Source organism: Corvus kubaryi, unplaced genomic scaffold, assembly GCF_017639235.1.
Source record: "Corvus kubaryi isolate FWS band 111438036 unplaced genomic scaffold, C.kubaryi_AGA036_p1.0 37394, whole genome shotgun sequence".
Classification (NCBI taxonomy): Eukaryota; Metazoa; Chordata; class Aves; order Passeriformes; family Corvidae; genus Corvus; species Corvus kubaryi.
The window spans coordinates 3683-25838 of NW_024581133.1; the positions used below are offsets into that span (position 1 = coordinate 3683).

At 38.9% G+C, this 22156-nt stretch overlaps 3 protein-coding genes across 10 annotated transcripts in view; all 3 read left to right on the forward strand.

Moving 5' to 3' along the window:
- Positions 1-630: 630 nt before the first annotated feature.
- PYGO1 (pygopus family PHD finger 1) lies at positions 631-9423 on the forward strand (the record flags this gene model as incomplete). Its single annotated transcript, XM_042039198.1, has 2 exons — positions 631-726; positions 2498-9423. Coding segments are annotated over 2 exons (1218 nt in total), but the record flags the coding sequence as incomplete, so codon positions are not given.
- A 1286-nt stretch (positions 9424-10709) lies between these two features.
- Positions 10710-20105, forward strand: DNAAF4 (dynein axonemal assembly factor 4). 3 transcript variants are annotated; one of them, XR_006017890.1, is made up of 10 exons: positions 11968-12521; positions 13107-13254; positions 13617-13750; positions 14640-14880; positions 15620-15765; positions 16369-16478; positions 17191-17344; positions 18370-18475; positions 19561-19792; positions 19903-20105. XR_006017890.1 is itself a non-coding variant. In XM_042039196.1 (9 exons), the coding sequence occupies exons 1-9, from the start codon at positions 10800-10802 to the stop codon at positions 19668-19670; spliced, it is 1185 nt and encodes a 394-aa protein (XP_041895130.1). In that variant the 5' UTR covers positions 10710-10799; the 3' UTR covers positions 19671-20105. The 3 variants fall into 3 exon arrangements, 2 of the variants coding, with proteins under 2 accessions (XP_041895130.1, XP_041895129.1); XM_042039196.1 differs by lacking the exon at positions 11968-12521 and adding an exon at positions 10710-10835 and having other exon boundaries at positions 19561-20105; XM_042039195.1 differs by having other exon boundaries at positions 19561-20105.
- A 1759-nt stretch (positions 20106-21864) lies between these two features.
- The window catches only part of CCPG1 (cell cycle progression 1), a 22810-nt gene continuing 22518 nt past the window's right edge, over positions 21865-22156 (forward strand). For 4 of the 6 annotated variants that reach the window (XM_042039754.1, XM_042039755.1, XM_042039750.1 and 1 more), the window contains exon 1: positions 21865-21973. The gene's annotated coding sequence lies outside the window, so the exon portion shown is untranslated. Of the gene's footprint in view, positions 21974-22114; positions 22134-22156 lie in introns of those variants that run through there. The other 2 variants (XM_042039752.1, XM_042039751.1) reach the window with 2 other exon arrangements.

Here is a 22156-nt window from a genome sequence, read left to right on the forward strand (position 1 = left end):
CATTCTACGAGGTTTCTGCAGAGGTGGGCTGGTTCACTTAGAGCCCCTCTTATTTTTGGCAGGTGTCTTTTTGTTTGATCAAGTCTTGGATTTAGTGAAATTTAGATCTGGTACACTGGAGGTTCGTCTAAACAACGTGGCAGGTTCTCAGTGGTTTTTATTCACGGATCTACTACTGTTTGCTTTTCCTTCACGGGGGATTGTAACACTCTGTTGTGTATTGCTACACTGAGTTTGATAAACGCTGTGTCTGTGTAAGTTCAATAAGAGCGGAGTCTTAGGCACGGCCTTATGCAGTTCTTTTGAAAGTTTAATGAGTTATAAAAAGAAGAAATACTTCTAACTGGTGACGTGGAGATGTTAAGAACCAAGGAACAGATGAAAATAAAATAAATGGAAATGTTTATTTCAATGGAAATGAGCAGAATGGGACACTGAAGTGATAGCAGACAGCGGTATAGGAGAGATTGTTAGCTTATCTCCACATGTGTGCTCCTTAAGCACTTGCAACATAAGGCACCAGAGTCAATCAGAGTTCAGTATTTGTAACAGATATCTGTTGCTATGGCAGTTACTGGCAAACTTACAATACAGTCTGTAAGAAAACTAATGCACTATTGCACTGATTGACATCTTGTAGGTGGTGACAGTGGATTGGATGGGTTAGGAGGACCAGGAGTTCAGCTTGGAAGCCCCGATAAGAAAAAGCGCAAAGCAAATACACAGGTAAATTCCCCTTACTTCTTTTGAATTCTCGATAAGTAGTGCACTCGAATGTTGTTTGCTGGCGTGACTATCTCTCATTGTTCAGAGTATCGGTTGGTTGTCACAAATAGCAGCTACATACCGAATATTTTGGTTTTACTGTGAAGTTGAAATCTTCCTAATGCTAGTTATTTGCACCAAAGTTATTTTAATCTCTGTAAGTTGCCAAAGATGTATAAAGAGAAGAGCACAGTGAGACTGCAACAACTTGTATTTTTACCATATGGATTTGATTCTGAGACAGACTTTTTTTTAATGACTTTGTAGCCATTGGTAGAAATCTGTACAGCGGGAGTAGTTGCCATGAGACTGCTTCTCTCCCTACTTGCATTCCTGTATGTGTAGGTTTGTGGGCTAATGAATCAGTACAGTTTGTTAATGTTTGACCAAACTCTTGGCATACTGCCCAAGTGATTTTCAAGCAAAAGCTGTGAGGCAGGTAGAGCTCCTTTCCAGTGAATCCCTGCAATTTGACATTTCTGTGCAGTTTTTCTTTCCAGAAAAGAAAGCCTCGATACAAAACATCTTAAGCAATTGGATATCTGTAGTGCAGAGTTTTCCTTTGTGTGTTCATTCAGCTTTGAGTGAGAGTATCTGTTAATTTGGTACTGCCCAGTGGGAATAATTTTATTTATGTAGGCATAACAATCACTTTCTCTTAGGCCTATGCAGAGTCCATTGGGATGTGGAACTGTTTTCTTCATTTTTGTTTTGTTTTAAAGTAGTCACGGGGAAACCTGCTCTGAGAAATACTCAGTTACTTTACAAGGTTTCACACGTCTTTCTTGGTGGAGTTTCCTTGTGTTCTAGAATGGTAATAACTCTAGAGGACATGCAGATTAGCTTCCATTCCTTCTGACCAGGTTCAAAATTTGCACTGCAGCAATTTTTTTTCTTTTTTTAATAAATTTTAAGTCTTAGTTTACTAGCACTTAGGAGGAAATGCTTTCTGTGAGCACAGTTAGTGTGAGGGTGAACCCAACAGATGTGCCCTACAGGCTAGCCTAGAATGAATTTCAATTGTATAACTTCAGTGGTGACATTTAAACGGACTCTGGGCTCCATTAAACACTCGATTATGCTCTGTAACCTGAGCATAATCCTTGTATTTCGTACCTACTGACTGTGCTTTGCAGACTGTCCACAATCGCTGAATGCTCGTAAGGGATACCTCTGTTTGGTATAGAAATGTACGGCATAGAGTATTCCACAGACTACAGAAAATACCAGTCTGCTGACTCCTATATTCTGTATGCCTTTTTTAGAGTTAGAGTACCATTAGGTTTGTATATCCTCATAGAAGTGGGGTGTCTTGAGACATGTATATTCAGTAACGTGAACCCAAAATGAAGTTAGGGAAATGCTTCAAATCTGCTCTTCGATGTTTGGAAATACTTTGTGTATGGGTTTGTGATGACTGGATTTCTGTATTGTTGCTCGTCTTTTGTAAAAGATTATGAAATAGAAGTCACAGATCAAGTTGTATTTTCAACTGCAATTTTTTTAGAACACTGAGACTACTACAAATCACAACATTATCTGGAGCCCAAGCTCCTCTCCTGCCTCTGTACTGAAATTTCAGACAGCCTGGCAGGGTACATTGGGTGAATTTTACGCAACAGCCGAACAGTTCTTTCAGCGGTTGTATTGCTAATCCAGGACCTTTGCGGTTGGTCTGTCTTGCAGGGAAATACTAAAACTAATTAAAATGTTGTATTTAAAATATTTGTAGGGGTCATCATTTCCTCCTCCATCTGAATACGCTCCACCACCGAACCCAAGCTCTGACCACCTTGTAGCTGCAAATCCATTTGATGACAACTATAATACTGTGTCTTATAAACCACTTCCTTCAGGAAATCCATATTTCAGTAATCCCGGTTATCCTGGCTTTGGAGGCTATAATACTTTCAGAATGCCACCTCATGTGCTGCCCAGAGTGTCCTCACCGTATGGTGCTTCTTACTCCCTCAGAAACCAACCGCATCCTCTTCCTCAAAACCCTGTTGGCATGGGTTTTAGTCGACCCCATTCTTTCAGCTTTGGTCCACACGAGAACCCGGGTTTTGGGAATCAACCACCTTATAGCAGTGGTCAGATAAATCAAAATGTCAATATGCCTGCTCAGCATTTCAGGCCAAATCCTGGGGAGAACTTTGGCCATTCCGGTCAGATACCTCACCCGGATGTGCCAACTAACTTTGGTCCTGGAAACAATCCAAATTTTTCAAATTCTCAGCTAGAGTCAAACCATTCTTTTGTTCCTCCACCAAACGCATACAACCAGACAAAATCATCGGCACAAAAGCAAGACTTTAGTCAAGGTGCAAGCAAAGCATCCAGCCAGAACACTGCTGCTCATCAGCATCATCACAGGACAGAGGACATTGTAAGTCAAGGTAACAGTGACCTGAAGAATGTTACTCGAAACAGTGTGGTAGATCAGGATAACAGCCATTCTAATAGTGCTGATAACACCAATGCTGGCCACTCAAATGGGACTCAAACCAAGTCCCGCCAGCCTCGAGGTACTGCTGAAGGATGCAACTCTGAAAAGAGCAGCAAAACACCCCTCCATCCCAGTCGTCATGGGCACTCGTCCTCTGAACCCGTCTATCCGTGTGGAATTTGTACACACGAGGTCAATGATGACCAGGACGCCATCCTGTGTGAAGCCTCTTGTCAAAAATGGTTCCATCGGATCTGTACAGGCATGACAGAGTCAGCCTATGGCCTTCTCACAGCAGAGGCATCGGCAGTGTGGGGCTGTGACACCTGCATGGCTGACAAGGACGTGCAGTTAATGCGCACGAGAGAGACTGCGGGACCGCCTGCGCTGAACACAGAAGGCTGACAGCCTGAATGGGTGCTGGTGGAGGAAATACTTGCTACGAAAATTCAGTTACAAATTGGGTACTTCACTTTCTGCAGACAATCAGTTGTGTTTGATTGCTGTCATCTATTTTTCCGTAATTGTTTTCATTCATAAACTTTCATCTCAGCTTTTGTACTCTTAGTTTTATGTGTCCAAATGTTTTACAGGATGGAATATTTTTTATTTCTGATTAAACTGTAACTGACAACTGATCGGAAGTAGGGTGAGCGTTGACAATATTATTGAAGGAAAAATGTGCCTGAATGAATAGCCCTAATTTGCTAGTGTGTATTAATGTGTTAACTAACACTAGCATCTAGTGCTTGGTTTTAATGGTACTATATTTGCAAGTACTCATTACTTTCTTTTTTTCTTTTGGCGTGAATGTCTGTTATTGATGTTCTTGCTAGCCTTTCTCTGAATATAGTGGAGATGACATGGAGGAATGTGCAGTACTAATAGTTGTTACTTTAGGGTAAATAAAGAGAATTTTGTATATGCTTTTTCCTACTTTTGAAGGAAAGCATTAATGTGCTATTCAAAAATCATGAATTCCTGCTTAGTAACACAATGAAACCCGCTAACTATTACACATTTCTGTTTCCTTGAAAAGGCAATAATCTCTTTTGACTTCTCAGCAATTACTTGCTGAAGGCTCTTGCTAGGTCTTGCATTATTTGGAAATTGTTGCAAAATAGGATTAAATTGGAAAAAGAACACATCAAGTTTATGAAGTCCACTGCTTTAAATCTAGAGAATGCCAAAACTAGGGTTGCACATATAACCTTAAATCTTTTATCTTGAGGGCATACCTTGGGATACAGTCTTTGCATCTGTCACGGTTGTGCAGTCATGCACCTCTCTCTCATTCTTTCTCGCTGATGGTTCCAGTCTCCTGCCTCAGTGCTGCCTGAGAACTGTGAATGAACTAGTGCACGGAAAATCCTGGCCAGCTTCTAGGGCTGTCAGCTACAGCCTACTCAGTCACCCTGAGCTTACACAGTCCACTTGGCGTGAAGGAGGGGGCAAGGCAATGGAGTGTGCTCTGCACAGGCTCTGAATTGCATTATAATTTGGCTAGCAAAGTCTTAAAACTAAATTCCCACCACTGCCTCTGCCAGTCTTTCAGTGAGGGGGTGGGAAATCTAAGCTGAAGAAAAGAAATACAGCTGCGATATCAGGTGAGTTTTGCTCACATCAGAACTAAGTAGTCAGAAGTTTAGCTCCTTTGCTAAACCTGATATCCTACTGACAAGTACGAATGGCACTAGAGCTTCTTGTGTGATGCTAGGAAATTCTATTTTAATAAGGCTAATTTGATCTTATTCTTGATCTCAAAAATAACTCCCCTTCTTTTTTGAGTGTTGGGAAGCATCTAGCCTTGAACAGTTCAGCCTTAGCAGTGCGATAAAGTTGCATGCGCAACTGAAAAAGTTTCTTTAGAGAGAAATATTGGTTTGAATTAATAAAAAGAGGCACTGTAATAACAGATTCTGCTTGTAATATGTACCACTGCTCTGGAAGCAGTCTTTAAACAGCAATTAAATCATATGTCAAGCTCACAGGTACTAGTCATAGTTCCTTAATGTGATAAATTTTTCAGGTCTGTGATGATGAGGGATATAGGAGTTTATAGAGAATACAGTCATCTAATAAAGAGGTAGTTTTTATGGTAAGCCATGCTAATGAGTGAAAGTAAGGCCTGTTTGATAGTTCACCGTCATGTTTGATTTTAAATGGGCTCTACTGTGGTACATTCCTGGAAGATACTGTGCGGATCTACGCACACTTTTCACTTTTATTTTAAAAGTGAAAAGTTTTGCTGTGTAAGTGCAGTATTGCCTTTTTTTTTTTTTTTTTTTTTTTTTTTGGCTTGCCTCTCTTCAGGAAAAAGAAAATGATGTCTAAAGTGTAAGTGACATATTCCATATCTTGGGAATTTTCCTGTATGGAGATGTAAAGTGTAAGATAGATCCAGAGCTTCTGTTTTAATCACTAGTAGCTTTAATTTATTACATTAACTAGACTTAATCTTGTTGTGTTAGAGGTGTGATTTTAAAACCGACAACAAAAAAACAAACAAGCAACAACCTCTGTTAGAGGAGATTTATTCTTCAGTAGTTTTCCTAATAACTGACAGACTGTTTGAATTTGCTTTTGGTACCTGAAGTAGCAATTAAGCCAAACCTTGTTTAGATAGATTAGTTCCTCTGGGAATCGGTTTAATTTCTGCAACAATTTGCACTGTGAATGTAATGGAGCTGGTTCACACCTACAGTAATGTAAATGAAATAAAAATCTTGCTCAGTGAAAATTCAGCAAAAGCTCCAATGATGATATTGTTACCTTTCCCACTCCCACATCCCATGCCTCTTGTGAGAAGATTTTTGGGGCATTTGTTCTCGGAAGTCCAATTAATGTTTTAACATTTTGGAACGGACATTGTATTTAAAATAGCCATGTATTTCTTAATCTCTTCCTCGACCCAACATGAAGTTAGTCAGGATATTAGTATTTAAATAGGGTGTTCTTATAAACTTAAAATCAACTGGAATATCATTTTATAAAGCCTTAAATTGTGTATTTGTGAAACTTATTCTAACAATTGATTTTAGGTTTTTCTAAACTGATACTATACTGGGTTTGTAACCCGGTAAATTTTCTGCATTTATTAACCTGTAAGCTCAAGGCATTAGCAAATGTCAATTATATCAAATAAAAACAAATTAAAAACCCACCCCACGCTTGTTAGTGCACTGATCCTAGAGATATGACTGACAAGGATCTCCAGAAGTCATCCAGCCAATATGCTTGCCCTACTGATATGCTCTTGGCATACTTGAACTTTTTATCTAGAGAGCAGTTATATTTTGGTTTTCTCTGCATGTATTGACTAGTAGTAGTTCAAGTATGCACAGGAAAAACAGCAGTCATGTTTGATTAGTAAGGTACTAGGAGAATGTCAGCTGATTAGCATTAGAAGTTAGTTCTAGAATGATGGGTGGGAGGGAGGATGGGTGGGAGGGCTTACTAGAGTAGGTGAGGTTTTTTGTAATACTCTCTATGAAACAATTTGTATTGAACTCTCATGTGCTTCTTTCATTACTGGTGATTTAGACTGTACTGGTGCTGCACACCAAAAATATTGCAAAGATTTTGTAAATCTTGCAAACCTTAACATTTTTATGGGAAATGCCTGTGTCCTTTTCAAATAATTTCTGGTCATGGACAGAAATGCAGCCTTTTATTGCTCCCAAATTTTTTTTCCCCCTAGGCTGAAATAAATAGGTATAACTTGGATTTTACTGTCCTTTGGTACTGGTACTGTGTACTTCTCTGCTAGTGACCAATTTTAAATCAGAAAACATGTAAGTGACAGTGCTGTATACAGACTAGAGGGCAGGTAGCAAAAATCCTGTTTCTTGCTGGTTTAGTCATTCCTTCTGCAACTTGAAACAAGCAGGTTGACTCTTTGTGCCTGTCTCTTCTTTCAGAAGATGGACCTGATGCTTACTTCCAAAGGTTGTTTAGAGGCCTAGTTATTATTTGAGATCTTCAGATGAAAGAAGCTAGAGCAAAGTATGAAGTTTGCTCTACTTAAAACAAAAATATAATTTTGGGGGCTGCTCAAAGAAGATTATACTTTGTGACCTCTGAAGTTTTTAATCTAAGAACCAGTTTTGTAATAACATTTTTCAGGCTTCATTTCAAGCATGGGAGAATTAATGAAGTCAGTGAAACTGCATGCACACAGTCAAGAATGTTTTAAAGTGTTTGCAGTTTGGGGCCTGTGATATTTGCAAGTGAAGTGCTTTTATGGTTTGAGATTTTTACAAAATTGGTGGTGTTAAAATGTAGCACCTTTTTAACATTTGTCTTTATTCCAACTTAATACAGTAACACATCTGCATTAAATATATCCCTTTCATTTTATAAATAAGCATTGCCTGTCAGTAAAAGTATTGGTGTAGCATTTTTAAAAAAGGAAGTCATGCTTCTTATCATGTTGTATGTGACTTAAATGACTGTTTCATATTAAAACTAATCTTTCCTTATGTACTGCTTAAATATACCTGTTTTGGGATATCAGTTCAGTACTTTTTATACAATCTTGAATGTGTTCCACATTGGTGACATGTATTTTTGCAACAACTTTTCTGTTTTGATTTTAAATTAGAGCATGTCTGAAGTAATACATGCATTAGTGCTGTGGTGTGTGACAAAGTTAATGTATGTAATTCAAATTGGAAAAGTTTCCAGACTTTGTCCAACATTAACCCTGTGGCCAGGGATTAAATTACTATGTAATACAAATTATTTCATGCCATGATGTGTTTTAAGCTACTCTATGAAGTATGTGAAATATTATTGTTTACGGATTGGTAGCTGGTGTGGTATCTTGCGTAGAATGAGGTATGATAGATGGTAGCAATTCATGATAATTAAAACTGAGTACCTTTCAGAACACACAGCACTGATACGCATTATCATCTTGTTGCCCTTACTTAATGTGAATTTCTTAATATTATCCACTGATAAATGGGTGAACATTTGGTAATCAGCTCTTGGGCGTGAAAATTCTATTCTAACGCTCTTTACTTGTTTTACAGAACATATGATTTTTTTGTTCTGTTTAGAAGTCATATAATTTTTTTGTCTGTTGGATGTGATTAGATATATACAGGAGGATGTAGAACTGGATGTATTTTAAAGTTGTTCTGCAGTTGCTAAGTTTTGTCAGAAGCTTTCTATGTTAGAATAAACTCTTCCCTAAAATTGGAAACTAAGTGTACTTAGCAGAACTCTTCAAGGCAATATAACTGTCCTACACTACACCTTGAGTTATGCACATTCACTTCTTTATATGGAGGTGATAACTTACGCTTTATGTAGAAGAAAAGAAAGGTCCCTTTAATGGCCTAGTGCTGTGTGTCATCAGTTCTGAGGTAATTAGTTCTGAGTGGTGTTCAGGCCCTTAGAGGTGCTGCCTCTAGCTTAAAGTTTTCAGTGGCACCCTTATTAGTCTCCTGGTTTAGAAATGGCTTATCCCAACACCACAGAGAATACCTATTTCTGCATTGTTTACCATACGTGATTAATTTTCCTTTTCACGTTCAAACAAATGGTCTCAAAATAATTTTTTGATCCAACCCCACCTTTTTACTTGGAGATTTGTGTACTGTATTTCAGGAATTGCTGTACTGAAGACAGTTTGGGATTGGAGTTATGAGAGATGTCCTGTCTGTTCCTAGACACTCATGTTTTCCTCTACAGAATGGCCTGAATCTGGACTTCCATATAAGGAGGGCAAGCTCTTAATATACTTCTTCTTTCTTTCCTTTTTTTTTTTTCTTTCTTGTTATTTTTTTTTTCTGAAATGTGAAATAATACAAAGTTATTAGGGATTTTTATTTAAAACGTGGTCTTTCCTCCAAGTTTTTGTTTGTGGCCTTTAGAGCAGGCGCTGTGGGCCTTCTAACTTGGAAATTTTTGTCCACATTCTCCTTTTAGAGTTAAAAGTGAGTAGAAAAAGACAAGTTACCAATCTACTGCCATCCAAACAATGCAAAATATAAGCTGATTAAGATTGTTGACATTTAATTTTCTTTTTTGTTAATAATGATATGATATTTTTACCTTTTAGAAGAACATACATCAGAATCTGATTCAAGTGTTCTTGAAACATGTATATGGTAGACTTTGTCCAGCACTGTATGTAACTTTGTTGCTTTCTGTTGTCTGGTTTCAGTTTCCTTTAAAATAAAGATAGTTTTTGAGGGGAAGTTGCCTGTTGACTTTATGAAGATGATGTAATGCCTAGACGGACTCTTCTAATGTTCCGTCTGCGAGAATGCATTTGGATTAGGTGTAATCCTGCAAGGAGCAGCATGAGGTCATATGGATCAGAAAATACAGCTCCTGCCTCTCTTGGAGAGCTCTGCTGTTCTGTAAAGGTGTTAATCGGCAGTAACTTCAAAGCAGATGGGAAGAGGTCTTGTGCCTTCAGCCCCATTTCTTTCCTTGTAGGATGGGAGGGAAGGCTCAAGCACCATTTTTCCTGAATAGATGTTTTTTTAATAACTTTCTGTACTTGGGAAATGATTATACAAAGAATTATTTATTCCAATTTATAAAATTATTACTAAGCTCTTCCTGTTAGTTAAAATACCAGAACAAACACATACCACATCACTGCCTTACCAATAATTTTTAAAAGTAACTGATATAGATGGTCCCAAGCCACGTACATGAAACAGTTGGAATAAACAGAGTCTCATAAAATGTTTCTGCTATTTGTAAAAGATATGGAGGGGTGAGAGAAATGAGAGAGAATTTAGAAGGGATGGGAGAAAAAAAGGTTAATAATTAAAGATAAGAAAATGTAAGCTATTTAACGGATTTTTTTTTTCTCCCATATATTCAAACTTCTGAAGGCATTAGAAGTGAAATAACCCCAGAACAGATATATGTGTATATAGGCAGCTGGAAGGTCCAGAATATTAATATTATTAAGGTTTGTCTGGAACATAAATCTGCATCCTTCATATCATAGGAGATGGGAATTTAGGAATCAGATTTTCAATGGAAAAATTTATCTTCTTGCACTGCAAACTTTTGACCAATAAAGTTAGTGCCAGCAGAAGAACCATTATGCATGGGTGTCTCTTGTTTATTTTGCAAGTGTGTCACAGTGAGAGTGCTTACTCACAGGTAAGGCTGTGGTGTGGAGTATGTGGGACAGAGGTGGTGTTTCTGAACCTACACATCAATTCAAAACTTTTAAGGTTGATCCAAGACCTTGCTGAGTCCCTTTTGTGTCCTCTAGCAGCTAAATCTGCTACTTTGACATAAAAATGTGTCAGTGATATTTACTGTCTCCTACAAGCTTTGCATTGCAGATGTAGCTTTTAAGTAAATAGACTGTATGGTTGATGTATTGGAGCTCTTTTGTGTAATTTGAGAAGACAAATACTGGTAACCATAACTGTGCCCCGTTTTGTAAAGCATGTATGCAAGGTATAGTCCTTCTAGCAGGAATAAATACTAAGCTGCTTCATTTCAGTGTATTCTCTGTGATTAAACTAAAAATTACACCTGGGTGACCAAGGCAGAAGACCTGTGCTTTACTGTCTGTGAATGAACTCTCCGTAACTGAAGGATGCGTTCTGGCTCACTAGAGCTTCATTCTGGAGTGGTAAGAGATTTTGAGTTACTATTACATTATAAGCATTCCAGCTGCTGCTGCTATGTACTTTGAATGTTCTTGGAAAGAAGAATTTCATTCAATTCTCATATTCTAGTCTGTGCAAGGATTCTTCCAGATGATACTGATGTGGGTGAGCGAGGGTGAAGAATAACCCAGAAATCATACGAGTTGTGATGGATTTCTTGCTCTGAAAAGATTTTAAATCTCTGCGATGCCCAGTTGTATATATATATACAGTACTTAAAAGTAATCTCTACTATTTGAATATTGCTGTGTGTTATAAGTAATAGAACATAAAAATTAAATCTTAACATAGAAATTAAATCTTCAGTGATGCACATCAGAAATCCTAGCTAATGTGTGCCATGTTAAACTCCATTATTCTTGGTCTTATTTTAAAAGAAAGAGGGAAAACTAGACTTTTTGGTTCTAGATTTTTCCTAATAGTTCTAGGTAATTGTGTACTTTTGAGGAACTCAAACATACATGCATTTTTATCCAGCTGTGTTTGGCTCGTCTTTCAGGCCATATTCTCCAGAAGCGGTTGCTTTCAATATGCTAGACTTTATTTTGGCAGATACAGTGTCACAGTTTGTTTGAGAAACGTGGAGTGGTAATGTGCAAATTACCTCCTGAGTTTTTGGCAGAGACAGTACAACAGACAGTATTGCTCAGCAATAGCATGGGGCTGCCAGTATGACCCAGTTATTTTTACGGGACGTGTGGAAGTTTCAGTGCCAGCATTGCCTGAGTAGGTTAAGGAAGGTGATCCTGCCCCTCTGCTGAGCCATGGTGAGGCCACCGGTGGAGTATTGTGTGCGGTTCCAGGCCCCTCAGGACAGGAGACATGGAGCTCCTGGAGCAGGTCCAGCAGAGAGCTACCAAATTGATCAAGGGTCTGGAGAATCTCTCTTACAAGGACAGGCTGAAGGAGCTGGGCCTGTTTAGCCTCAAAAAGAGGTGACTGGGAGGGAACCTCACCAATGTGTATAAATGTCTGAAGGGAGGTGCCAGAGGATGGAGCCAGGCTCTTCTCAGTGGTTCTGAGAAATAGAACAAGAGGCAACAGGCAGAAACTGATGCTCGGGAAGTTCCACCTGGACTGAGGAAGAACTTTTGTGTGGGTACAGGCTGCCCAGAGAGGCTGTGGAGTCTTCCTCACTGGAAATATTCCAGAACCATCTGGACACAATCCTTTGCCATGTGCTCTCGGATGACCCTACTTGAACAGGGACGCTGGACTGGATGGACCCGCTGTGGTTCCTTCCAACCTGAGCCATTCTGTGGTTCTGTGTATCAATCAAATCCGTCCTCAACTTTTGATAGTTTTTTGCCAGAAATCCTACATTGCCAGCACTTTGTCTTTCTATAGAAAAGTATGTGGATGATACGAGCTGCATTCCTTCCTGCTGTGCTGAGCTGTGTGTGCTGACAGCCAGAGCCGGGCCCGCGGCCTTCAGGCACTTCGGGACTACAGCTCCCGGCGTGCGCCGCGGGGCCGCGGCGGCTGAGGCCGGGCAGCGGCCCCGGGGAGCTCCTGCGGTCGCGGCGATGCCGGTGTGGCTGCGGGAGCACAGCTGGCGCCAGACCCTCACCGCTGTGTACCTCTCGCTGCCCTTGCGCGGCGCCCGGGCCACCCCCGCCAACATCTTCTGCAGCGAGCAGTACCTGAAGGTGGGCGACCGCGCCCCACTCGCCTCATGGGCCTCCTGCCGCGCAGGGCCGCGGCCGCGGGGTTACTGCGTAACCCTGCTCAAAAGCACGCGCGCCGTACACCGTGGCAACTCTTGAAGTTCATAACCCTTTATCTTTATATTATAATCTCCCTCTCTGTGCTGCAGGCTGTTAAACGCCCGTCCTGCGGCAGATAATGGCTTTACCACTGCTCATTCCCTACTAATGCTCTTGCTACTCAAGAGGTGCCAGCTGCCTTTACTCTCATAAATGGACTGAATTAATACATTTGTTTATACTGTGAATAGTATTTCTAAATTTGAAATCCACGGCTTCTGTTGCAGTGCTGAAGAACCAACTTTTTTGATCTCGTTAATAAAATATATTACTTTGTGATGCCCCACCGTTAACGGGAAGGAAGCACCTTTTCTGGGCCTCTGCAAACCTCCACAGTGGATACAAGGCAGATTAGTTCTGTCAATAGTATCTGTTTCTTGAGGTTTACCATATGCTTGTGCTGAGTGTTTTGAATATGTGAGACTTAATTTAAAATAGTAAATATTAGTACAAATTATATTTTTATAGGTAAGCATCCCTCCCTTTTTATTTGAAGCCATTTTATATGCTCCCATTGATGACACAAATAGCACAGCAAAGATTGGAAATGGAAACATTTTCTTCACCTTGTATAAAAAAGAACCGGCCATGTGGGATTCCCTAACTCTAGCAGACGGTAAGTTCTCTACTCTAAAAATAAGCCTGCATGTAAGGAACCCATACAGTGAAACTTCTGCTGGTAGATATCTGCTTGGTTCAACCTCGTTGTTCATTATTAAAAATACGAAGTATGTGAGAACAAAGAACACCTACTGGTTCTAGCATGTATGAAATTAAACAGTATTTCTTGTAAAACATTTTGTGTGTAAGCAAATCCTAATTTTTCTCTTCTAGACATGGGCTTGGTAGACACTGCTTTGTGGAATTTTAACCGTGTTGCATTTTGCCAAAATAGCAGAAGAAATCGTGTTTTCATTAACATGATACATACCAGTAGAACTCCAGGCCTAAGTGACTAAAACAGTTTATTCTTTTAAGCTGGCAAGGAAAAACTACAATATCTGAGAGAGAATGCTGTTCTAAAAGCCCAAGAAAAGGCAAAAGAGGAGACAGAAGCAAAAAAAATTACAAAACAGGAACACAAAAAGTATGCTTTGGAGGCCACAATGAAGGTAGGTTTAGAAAGAGCTCTACAAGACATACATGTAAACAACTACCAACTAATCTGGCAGATGCTTTGTTAAATGTACCTTAAAAAATACAAGAACTACCAATTTTTAATATAGTGGTGGTGACCCTTGTTATTTCTTTGCACTTAAAACATATTTATTACCAAATAAAGGTCTTTTGTGGCCTTTGCAGGTGTTTAGACCTTTAGCAATGTGAAAAATACTGATTTAAAAAAAAAAAATTTATTTGTTGTTGTATTTTACATCAGACTTGCTGTTTTTCGTGTTTTGTGTGTTTGTATCTCTGTTATTCTGCTTTTTATGTATATTTTAAGATATGTTCTCAAAATTTTTATGTATGTTAAAAGTCTGGTCACTTCACTTGTGTTCAAAGTATTTCTCTGAAGTGCGCAATAAAATTTTAGGATTGTATATGCAATATGGACCAAAATGAGCTACAGTTAGTGACTGTCTTAGTTGCAATGTTGTACCTATTCTGCATGTGTAATAATCTCAAAGAGAAGAGGATAAATAAGAAACAGTGTATTAAAATGATCGCATATATTTTGCATGTCTGTATGCTCCAGAGATGTACATTGGAACATGGCTAGGATTTTCACTGTTTAGAAGTGAAACTTATTTCTGAGTGTTCCTGGATTGTACCTTAGGGTTGTTAGTAAAATAGTTTAAAAAATGAGATTTCTAAAAGCTAATCAGAAATCTTTACTCTCACGGTCATTTTTAAACATCTTAATTAACTCAGCTTGTATGGTCACATTATCGGTTACACCATGCTTGGGATATGAAACTGGGAAAATAATGGTAACTTGAACTTAGTCATGTTAGTATTATCAGATGTTATGTATCTCATAGGGCTTTTTTGTTCAAATAGCTAGAGGAAGCAGAAAGGAAAAGAATTGAAGATCTGAAAGAAAAGGAACGGCAGAAGGTCGCTAAAGAGTTGGAGTTCTGGAAAAACCAACAAAAATATGCTGATAAATACAAGAGCGTACGAAAAAAAGAGGAATTACATCAAGAAATAAAGCCATTAAAGGAGAGAAAAAATGAAAAAATGAACAAAAGTAGGATTCCCAATGAAGGAGCTTCTAATATCAGACTCAAATCCACAAAAGGTTGTATAATTGAACTGTACTTTATAATTCTTTAAAGTGTAGGTATAACTTTATTCCTAGATGTTTCTAATGCATCATTCATCTTTGTCTCCACCTTACTGCACCGGTTCTTGTAGTTTGCAGTTATTTAAAAATGGTTATTTTCAGGCAATTTATTGAGCTAAAGCACATGAGTTCTTAGCTCTTGATTAAGTCTTTGGAAATACAAGGGTGGGTTTTTGTTCTAAGCTTTAGAAAAGTAAATCAGAGTGCCTTTCTGATAGTGTAATGTGGGCTTTCTGGGAGTGGGGTTCCTGTTACCCAGTTACCTAACTGCTAGATTTCATAGAAATATTCAATCTCCTTTTGCTCTCTCTGTCCTATGTCTTGGCTCCATGGCAATTCAGGCAACTAAATCAACAGAAGACATTTAATTTTTTGTTTGTTTGCTTTGATAGGCTAGTTTTAGCTCTCATTGTTGCCCCATCACAGCATCACACAAGCAACAGAGAGGTGTAAGAGGAGCTTAACTTAATTTGTGACAGATGCTGAATCATTCCATTTATTTACTGGCTACACTAAGAAGAAGCATTGTTTGAACCTTCCCTTCAAAAGAACAAGTCTAAACTTTTCTCAAACTATTAAAGGTTTAATTCTAATATGCCACATTTCTAAATCGGATGTACTTTGGACTTTGGTAGAAAATCAGAAAAATCTTTTGCTTCATTTTTCATTTCCAGTGCTCTAACTCTCTTCATAGGTCATGGTTCCTGTAGTATATTTTCACAGAATTTAGAGGAAGAACAGTTACCAGCTCCCCGAGCTGCAGCTACAATTAAAGTCAGCTTTACACCACGAGTTTTTCCCACAGCTCTGCGAGAATCTCGTGTTGCAGAAGAGGAGGAGGTAAGGTGGGGAATTATTTATTGTGTATTCAGAAGGTTGAAAAAAATTGTATCTGTGCCAAGGAATGTTACCTGTGCAATATCCTTATTTTTCAAGGAAGACTGTTTTATTTAAAATAAGATATAAAGAAACAATTTTATATAAAAATTATTTTCACCATGTGGTTGTGCAGATTAATAAATAACTTGTTGCTTTTTTGGGAGGGGGAGAAAAGGCAGCAATATTTATTTAATTCCTTGAAGTAAAAAATTTGAAATATCTTAACTCTTATATTTAAGATTCTTTAAGTTCTGTCTTAAAAGAAGCTCACAGTTAGCTCTTTTGAGCTCAATTCAATGAACACAAAGTAATTTTGAAAGATCAAAACAAATAAGTAAACAAAAATGTATTAGGGATGTGGTAACCTAACTTCTCTTGGTAATAAAATATTCGGGGAAACTTTGAAGTTTTTCGTATTGGATACTATTAAATATTTCCCTCTGTCCAAAATATGTGGTCAATAGAATTCTTTGGATAAATATGAGTGAAGACATGAAAATAAAATCCTTTTCTGGATTTGCATTTTTGCTTCAGAAGTAATACTTGCACGTTTTCTATTTACAGTGGCTACATAAACAAGCAGAAGCTCGAAGAAGAATAAATTCTGATTTATCTGAGCTGGAAGATTTAAAAGAAGAGGAGAAGAATACAGATTGGTTAAAGGACAAAGGAAAGTAAGTTGCATTCTGCTTGAAGATGTATTAAAAATTAATTAGTTATATGGTGTTTGTCTGCTGTTTAGTTTTGGTATATTCTGTTTATCCTAGACGCAGATGGTGACCGTCTAGAGTAGTCATGGCAGTCGTACTAGAGATTTTATTGACAACTTATGGGGTCAGAATCTGATAAATCATGAGATGCAATTGTTGAAGCTCTTGATGAACAAAATCATTGTAAACACACTATGCATATTCATCTTTGAAGACAGTTGAGGCAATGCACTATCATACCTAGGTGGATTTAATTTCATTTGTACTGTTTTAGTGAGAGGTTAAACATCTGTCTAAAACAAACTTTAGGAATTTGATACAAATATTGGTTTATTTATAGAGCTGTGCTATACAGAAAGGTTTGATTAGGCAATCATAATCAGATATACAAAGCTTTCAAAATTAATCCTGTGTCTAAATAAATGTGTCCACTCCTACAGTTCTTCATTGCTTGTAAGCAGTGACTATTTTTGTTGTGTATCTCAGCTATATTGTCAGCGTCAAGGTGCACTGAACTTCAGCTATGTCGTTCTCAGAAAAGGCTATAAAGGGGCATTTCAAAGGAAAATATGCTAAAAATTCAAATTTTTGAAAATGAGTTAACAATAAGTAGGTGTTTATTTTGTATTTATGCCCTTCTTTAAAGTGCATGTTTCACTTCTCGTTTAATACTTAGCAAAATGTTTGCAATGGGAAACTACCTTGGGGCTGTAAACGCGTATAACCTCGCAGTGAGGCTGAACAATAAACTTCCCCTGCTGTACCTGAACCGTGCCGCTTGCCACCTTAAACTGAGAAATTTACACAAAGCTATCGAAGATTCCTCTAAGGTATAAAAATCCAGGACCTCAGGCTGTCATCTTATACATTAATGTGATTTATTACTGTGATGGTTCTGTTTTAAGCAGATCTGTAAATACATACTAGTGCAATTCAAAATTTTAAAATTCAAACTTGATATAATGAAGCCATGGTGAAATATTAAAATTTGATGGTGATTAATGAACTTTCAGAAATTTAAAACAAAATGGCAATAAAATAAAACCTAAACCAGGCTTCCACACGTTTGTGACAAATGGCCATATGTTGGCTAGTATGTTTCTTTAAAGATAACAATATTGTGGCAGTATGTACACTTGAAAAAACCCACAACTTGGAGCAGAGAAAAACAAAACCAAAGTATACACATACGTTTTCTATTAGGTTGTGGTGTGCTTCATTTGGTTGGAAGGAAAAAAAAAGTGGTGGTGATGAGCAGGATTACCTTAAAAAACTTCCAACAAACCAAACATTTTTAAAGAAGGGCTGTATTGTCCTGATGTTTTAGCAGCTGTTATTGTGCAAGGAGAGGAATGATCTCAAATGGCACCTGAATAGTCTGGAAAATTTTTCCAATATTTATCTTCTTTTGAACTAATACGTACTTGAGTCTTGAAATTTGGGGTTTTTTTTGGTTTTGTTTCTGTTTTTTCTAGTAACTACTACTAAAACACATGTACTTTTTTAGTACTACCTTTTTTTTTTTTTTTTTTGATAGCGTGGTATGTAATATGATATATGAAAACAGAATACGTTATTTGACTGCAATAAACATTTAGCATGGTATTTGTCACTTTTTAGCCATGGCAATGTAACTGTAGTTGGCAAACCGGGGTGATAGATACAAATCTTAATGCCTGGATTCACAAGTCATTATAATTAATTTGAATAGCTATTTTCTTTTTCTGTTTGAATAGTTACTATGTTACTGTATTATAACAGTAATTAGGTGAGAGAAGTGTTTATAAATTAGAAAAAAAACCCAAATTATTGAAAATCTACTTACAAATACTTTTGGATGTTCTCCTTTGTAAAGGCACTAGAACTGTTGACACCACCTGTTCCTGATAACGAGAACGCTCGAATGAAAGCCCATGTGAGACGTGGAACAGCGTTTTGTCAGCTGGAATTATACACTGAAGGTGAGGCCTTTGTTCTATGAAAACATGCACAGGAATTTATAGTGACATACACGTAACTCTGTTTAGCTCAATGAGGCTGTTCACACCTTTATGTTTTCAGGAGTGACTTTGAAGAAGGCCTATACAATCTGTGTCTGTTTGTTATGAACCTTACACCACATTCTTTAGCAGTTTTTTTTTTTTTTAATTTACTCGATAATTGTAATTCCACTTGAAAAATCTTTACAAGTTGGAGAAAATGGACTGCACTCCTAATTTAAGGAGTTTTTCCATTGAAGAAATGAAAAAAACCTGAAATATTTCTAAAATACTTGTGAAGTGCTTTGTAACATCTTTGTAAAATGAGGTAAGAAACCCATACTGCTGAGCGATACGATTCATCAAGTACATGTCCTTTGTGCGAAAATACCTGAATTTACAGTGTCCCTGTTAAGTTCCTCAAGAGCATCAGATGAGTTTTGTAAAGCAAATTTCCAAGTGAAAGCTGATAATAGAAATTGAAGAATATTCAAAGTGTCAGTGTTGAAATACTAAGCTTTGGCCATTGCTTACCTTTTTCTACTTAGGCATCACTTGGTCATCCCTTTAGGCTTCATTTGCACTTCGAAACCTGATAAAAAAGACTTAAACTTAAGCATGATTTTACTTCCTGTACTCATGATCTGTTATTTTCCCCCCAAACTCTTGTTCTCACAGTTCACGTCTTTTTTTTTTTTTTTCTTATTTTCACACAGTATCATTTTCTCTCTTCTGTAGAACACTTTAGAACAGTCCCCTCATGCACACACATATATATCGGAGTATATGTATGTGAGTGAAGAGGCTCTGTTTTCATGTTTCAAAACCTGAAAATGTTTATGTAGTAGAGTGTTTCCACTGAAATGTTTTGTGAAATAAGATAAACAAAATATAAATTATTTACTGACAAAGTTAAACTTACGTCATTCTTATTCCATCTTACTCAAGAACAAACTTCAAGATCAATACTTTATGCATATGACTGGGGAGTAGTTATTTCCAGTTAGTTGCTAAAGAGGATGCTCTTGCATTATTGATTGATATTCTTATTAATGTATCTATATTAGGTCTCCGGGATTATGAAGCAGCTCTCAAGATTGATCCTAAAAATAAAAATATAGAAAAAGATGCTGAGAAGATTCGACATCTAATTCAAGAAACAATGCAAAGTTCTTAATTAAAGAAAAAAACATGAAGAAACTCTTTGATGCCTTTGAGGACACCAGAAGGAATCTTACTTCTCTTCAGTGTGTGTTACCTAGACATTTTTCTGCTTCACTTGGAACACTTACAAAATTGGTAAAAGATTGGATATAGTAATTACTATTATTGGAAAGTATAGTATTATAAACACGATTAGGTATATTTTACATAGTTTTGATACAAAGTTGTCTTTTTTTTTTTTTAAGCATCTGTATTACTCTGACAATCTGAAACCCTTGACTTGAAGCAGTTCCTTTTCGTTAAGTGTTCTTTCCAAAGTGGGACCATTTCAACTACACTTCTTTCAATAGCAGTTTTAGCAGACTTCTGAATTTTCTACATCAGTCTCTTTCCTGAATACCATTTATGACTGATTTCTGTCTTTATAATAAAGTATTTATTATGCAGATATGTGTTATTATGTGTGAATTTTATAGTGTTGGAACAGGGAGAAGGTGGCAGGCATTGCTTCCAGCTGTTTTACTTTGAGCCTTGAGAGGAGTGCTGAGGTGAGTCAGAAATGTCTGGGGTAGCTGCTGCCCTGCTTTCCTACAGATAACTACTGCATTGCACTGGAGGGGGCTGAAAATACCTTTTTTATAGCAGCTGGAAGGAGGGCAGTGCAGCAGTTTGAGTGCCTCAGCTGAGTGTAATGCTATACGTACAGATATTGCTGTTTTCTTTTATATAATTGCGGAGCGGAAGTGAGGGCTAAGGACGAGAGGCACTGCCAATGGGAGAAAAGTACCTCTTATTCAACCCATTTTAGTCACCTTTCAACTAACAGGGAAAAGGATTTCAAGTTTAACTGTTTGTGGTCAGAGCAAATATTGCTCAAGATGTGTATTGAAATACATGCAGGGTGGAGAGTGAGGAACTTAACACTTTGACCTTATTTAATAAACTGTGGACAGTGATAATTTGACTCATAATGACTATGAAGGATGGTAAAATTTGAAATTTACATCAATTTCTACACTAGTGATAATCTTGAGCATAGAAAATACCTTAATATGTGTGGCAGAAATAATTAGTATGGATAATAAAAATATGAATGAGAGTAAGAATAGAGTGAGACTGGGTGATTTGATTTAGTTTTGACCTTTTTTTCTAAGATTCAGGAATATAAAAAATAGAGCCCTAAAGAAATGTCCAGGTGACTGTGCTTCCTCACTCATGTTCACATGCATTTTTATTTTTATTTTTATTTCTATTTTTATTCTTCTGCAGGGAGTGAGTTATCATATGACAAATACTTCTTGTTCTGTACCTCCCTTAGTGCTGCTGAGCGAGCCAGTTACAACCTGCTGTTCTTCAGAGGTGCAGTGAGGGCTTTTTTGTTTCTCAGTCATGTAAGGCATGAAGCCGACATTTAAGTTGCTACCTTAGATAAAATTTGAGTAAGACATTGACTTTATTAATTGAGGCCTGTTGTTGTCATCTCCCATTTATTTTTTGATCCAGTATCAGAGCACTGTTGGGGTCTAAATCTCTGGGATTTTGGACCTGCTCTGTTTGTACAATGCCTGTTGATGAGATGTGGTCTAGGAGCGTGGGTGGGGGTAGGAGCTGCCTTACCCCCAGTCCGAGTGGCTGTTGGGACAGTTTCTCCTGAAGCAGCATGGCCTGTGCTTTGGGGAGACTTTCCAAACTAGTTAATTCCCAGTCATCAGAGTTTTTCCACCTGAGACTAGAAGAATCAAAGATTTGTCCTCCATATACAGCACCTTTGGGGTTTTTTGGGGGAGAGGGGCGTGTTCTGGAGTGTTCTTTGGTGGGGCTTTTTGTTTGTTTGGTTGGCTTTTGGGGGGGTGAAGGTGTGGGTGGTGGTTGTTTTGTTTTTTCCTTTCCCTTAGTACAAGCGTTACTGGCATGTAACGGAGCGCGTCTCCTCAGAGCTGGCTGCCCCTGTGCCCGGCTCTCCCCTGATTACACCAGCACAGCCCCGCGCTGAAGGGGCCTCTGAGCAGCCTCCGCCTGGCACAAACAGCGCCAGGGCCGCGGGGCCTCTCGGCCCGAGCTCGGCAGCGCGGCGTTGCCATGGCGGTGCCCGGGGCGGGCGGGCCGCTGGGTGGGCCGGGCGTTGTGGTCCCCCGGGCGCTGCGGTTCCCGGGCCGCTCTAGGCTCTGTGGCCGCCGGGCCGCGGACTACGCTCGCCAGGGTGCTGCGGGAGCCGCCCCGCGCGCAGGCGCCGGGCCGGGTTGTTTGTGACGGCGTCACCGGCGGCTGCGGCCGCGGCCCCTCGTCCGTGCCGGTCCCCGCCGGGGCCGCGCTCAGGTAGGCGGCGGGACCGGCTCACGGGGGTGGCCGCCCTGCCCCGGCCCGGCCGCAGGGAGCTCCGGGGGGCGCGGCGGCCGCCGCGGGGACGGTGCCGCCCGGAGCGGGGCAGAGCCCGAGGCGCCGGGGCCGGGGGGGACGCTCCTGGTGCACGGAGCGGGTGAGCGGGGCCGCGCGGGGCGG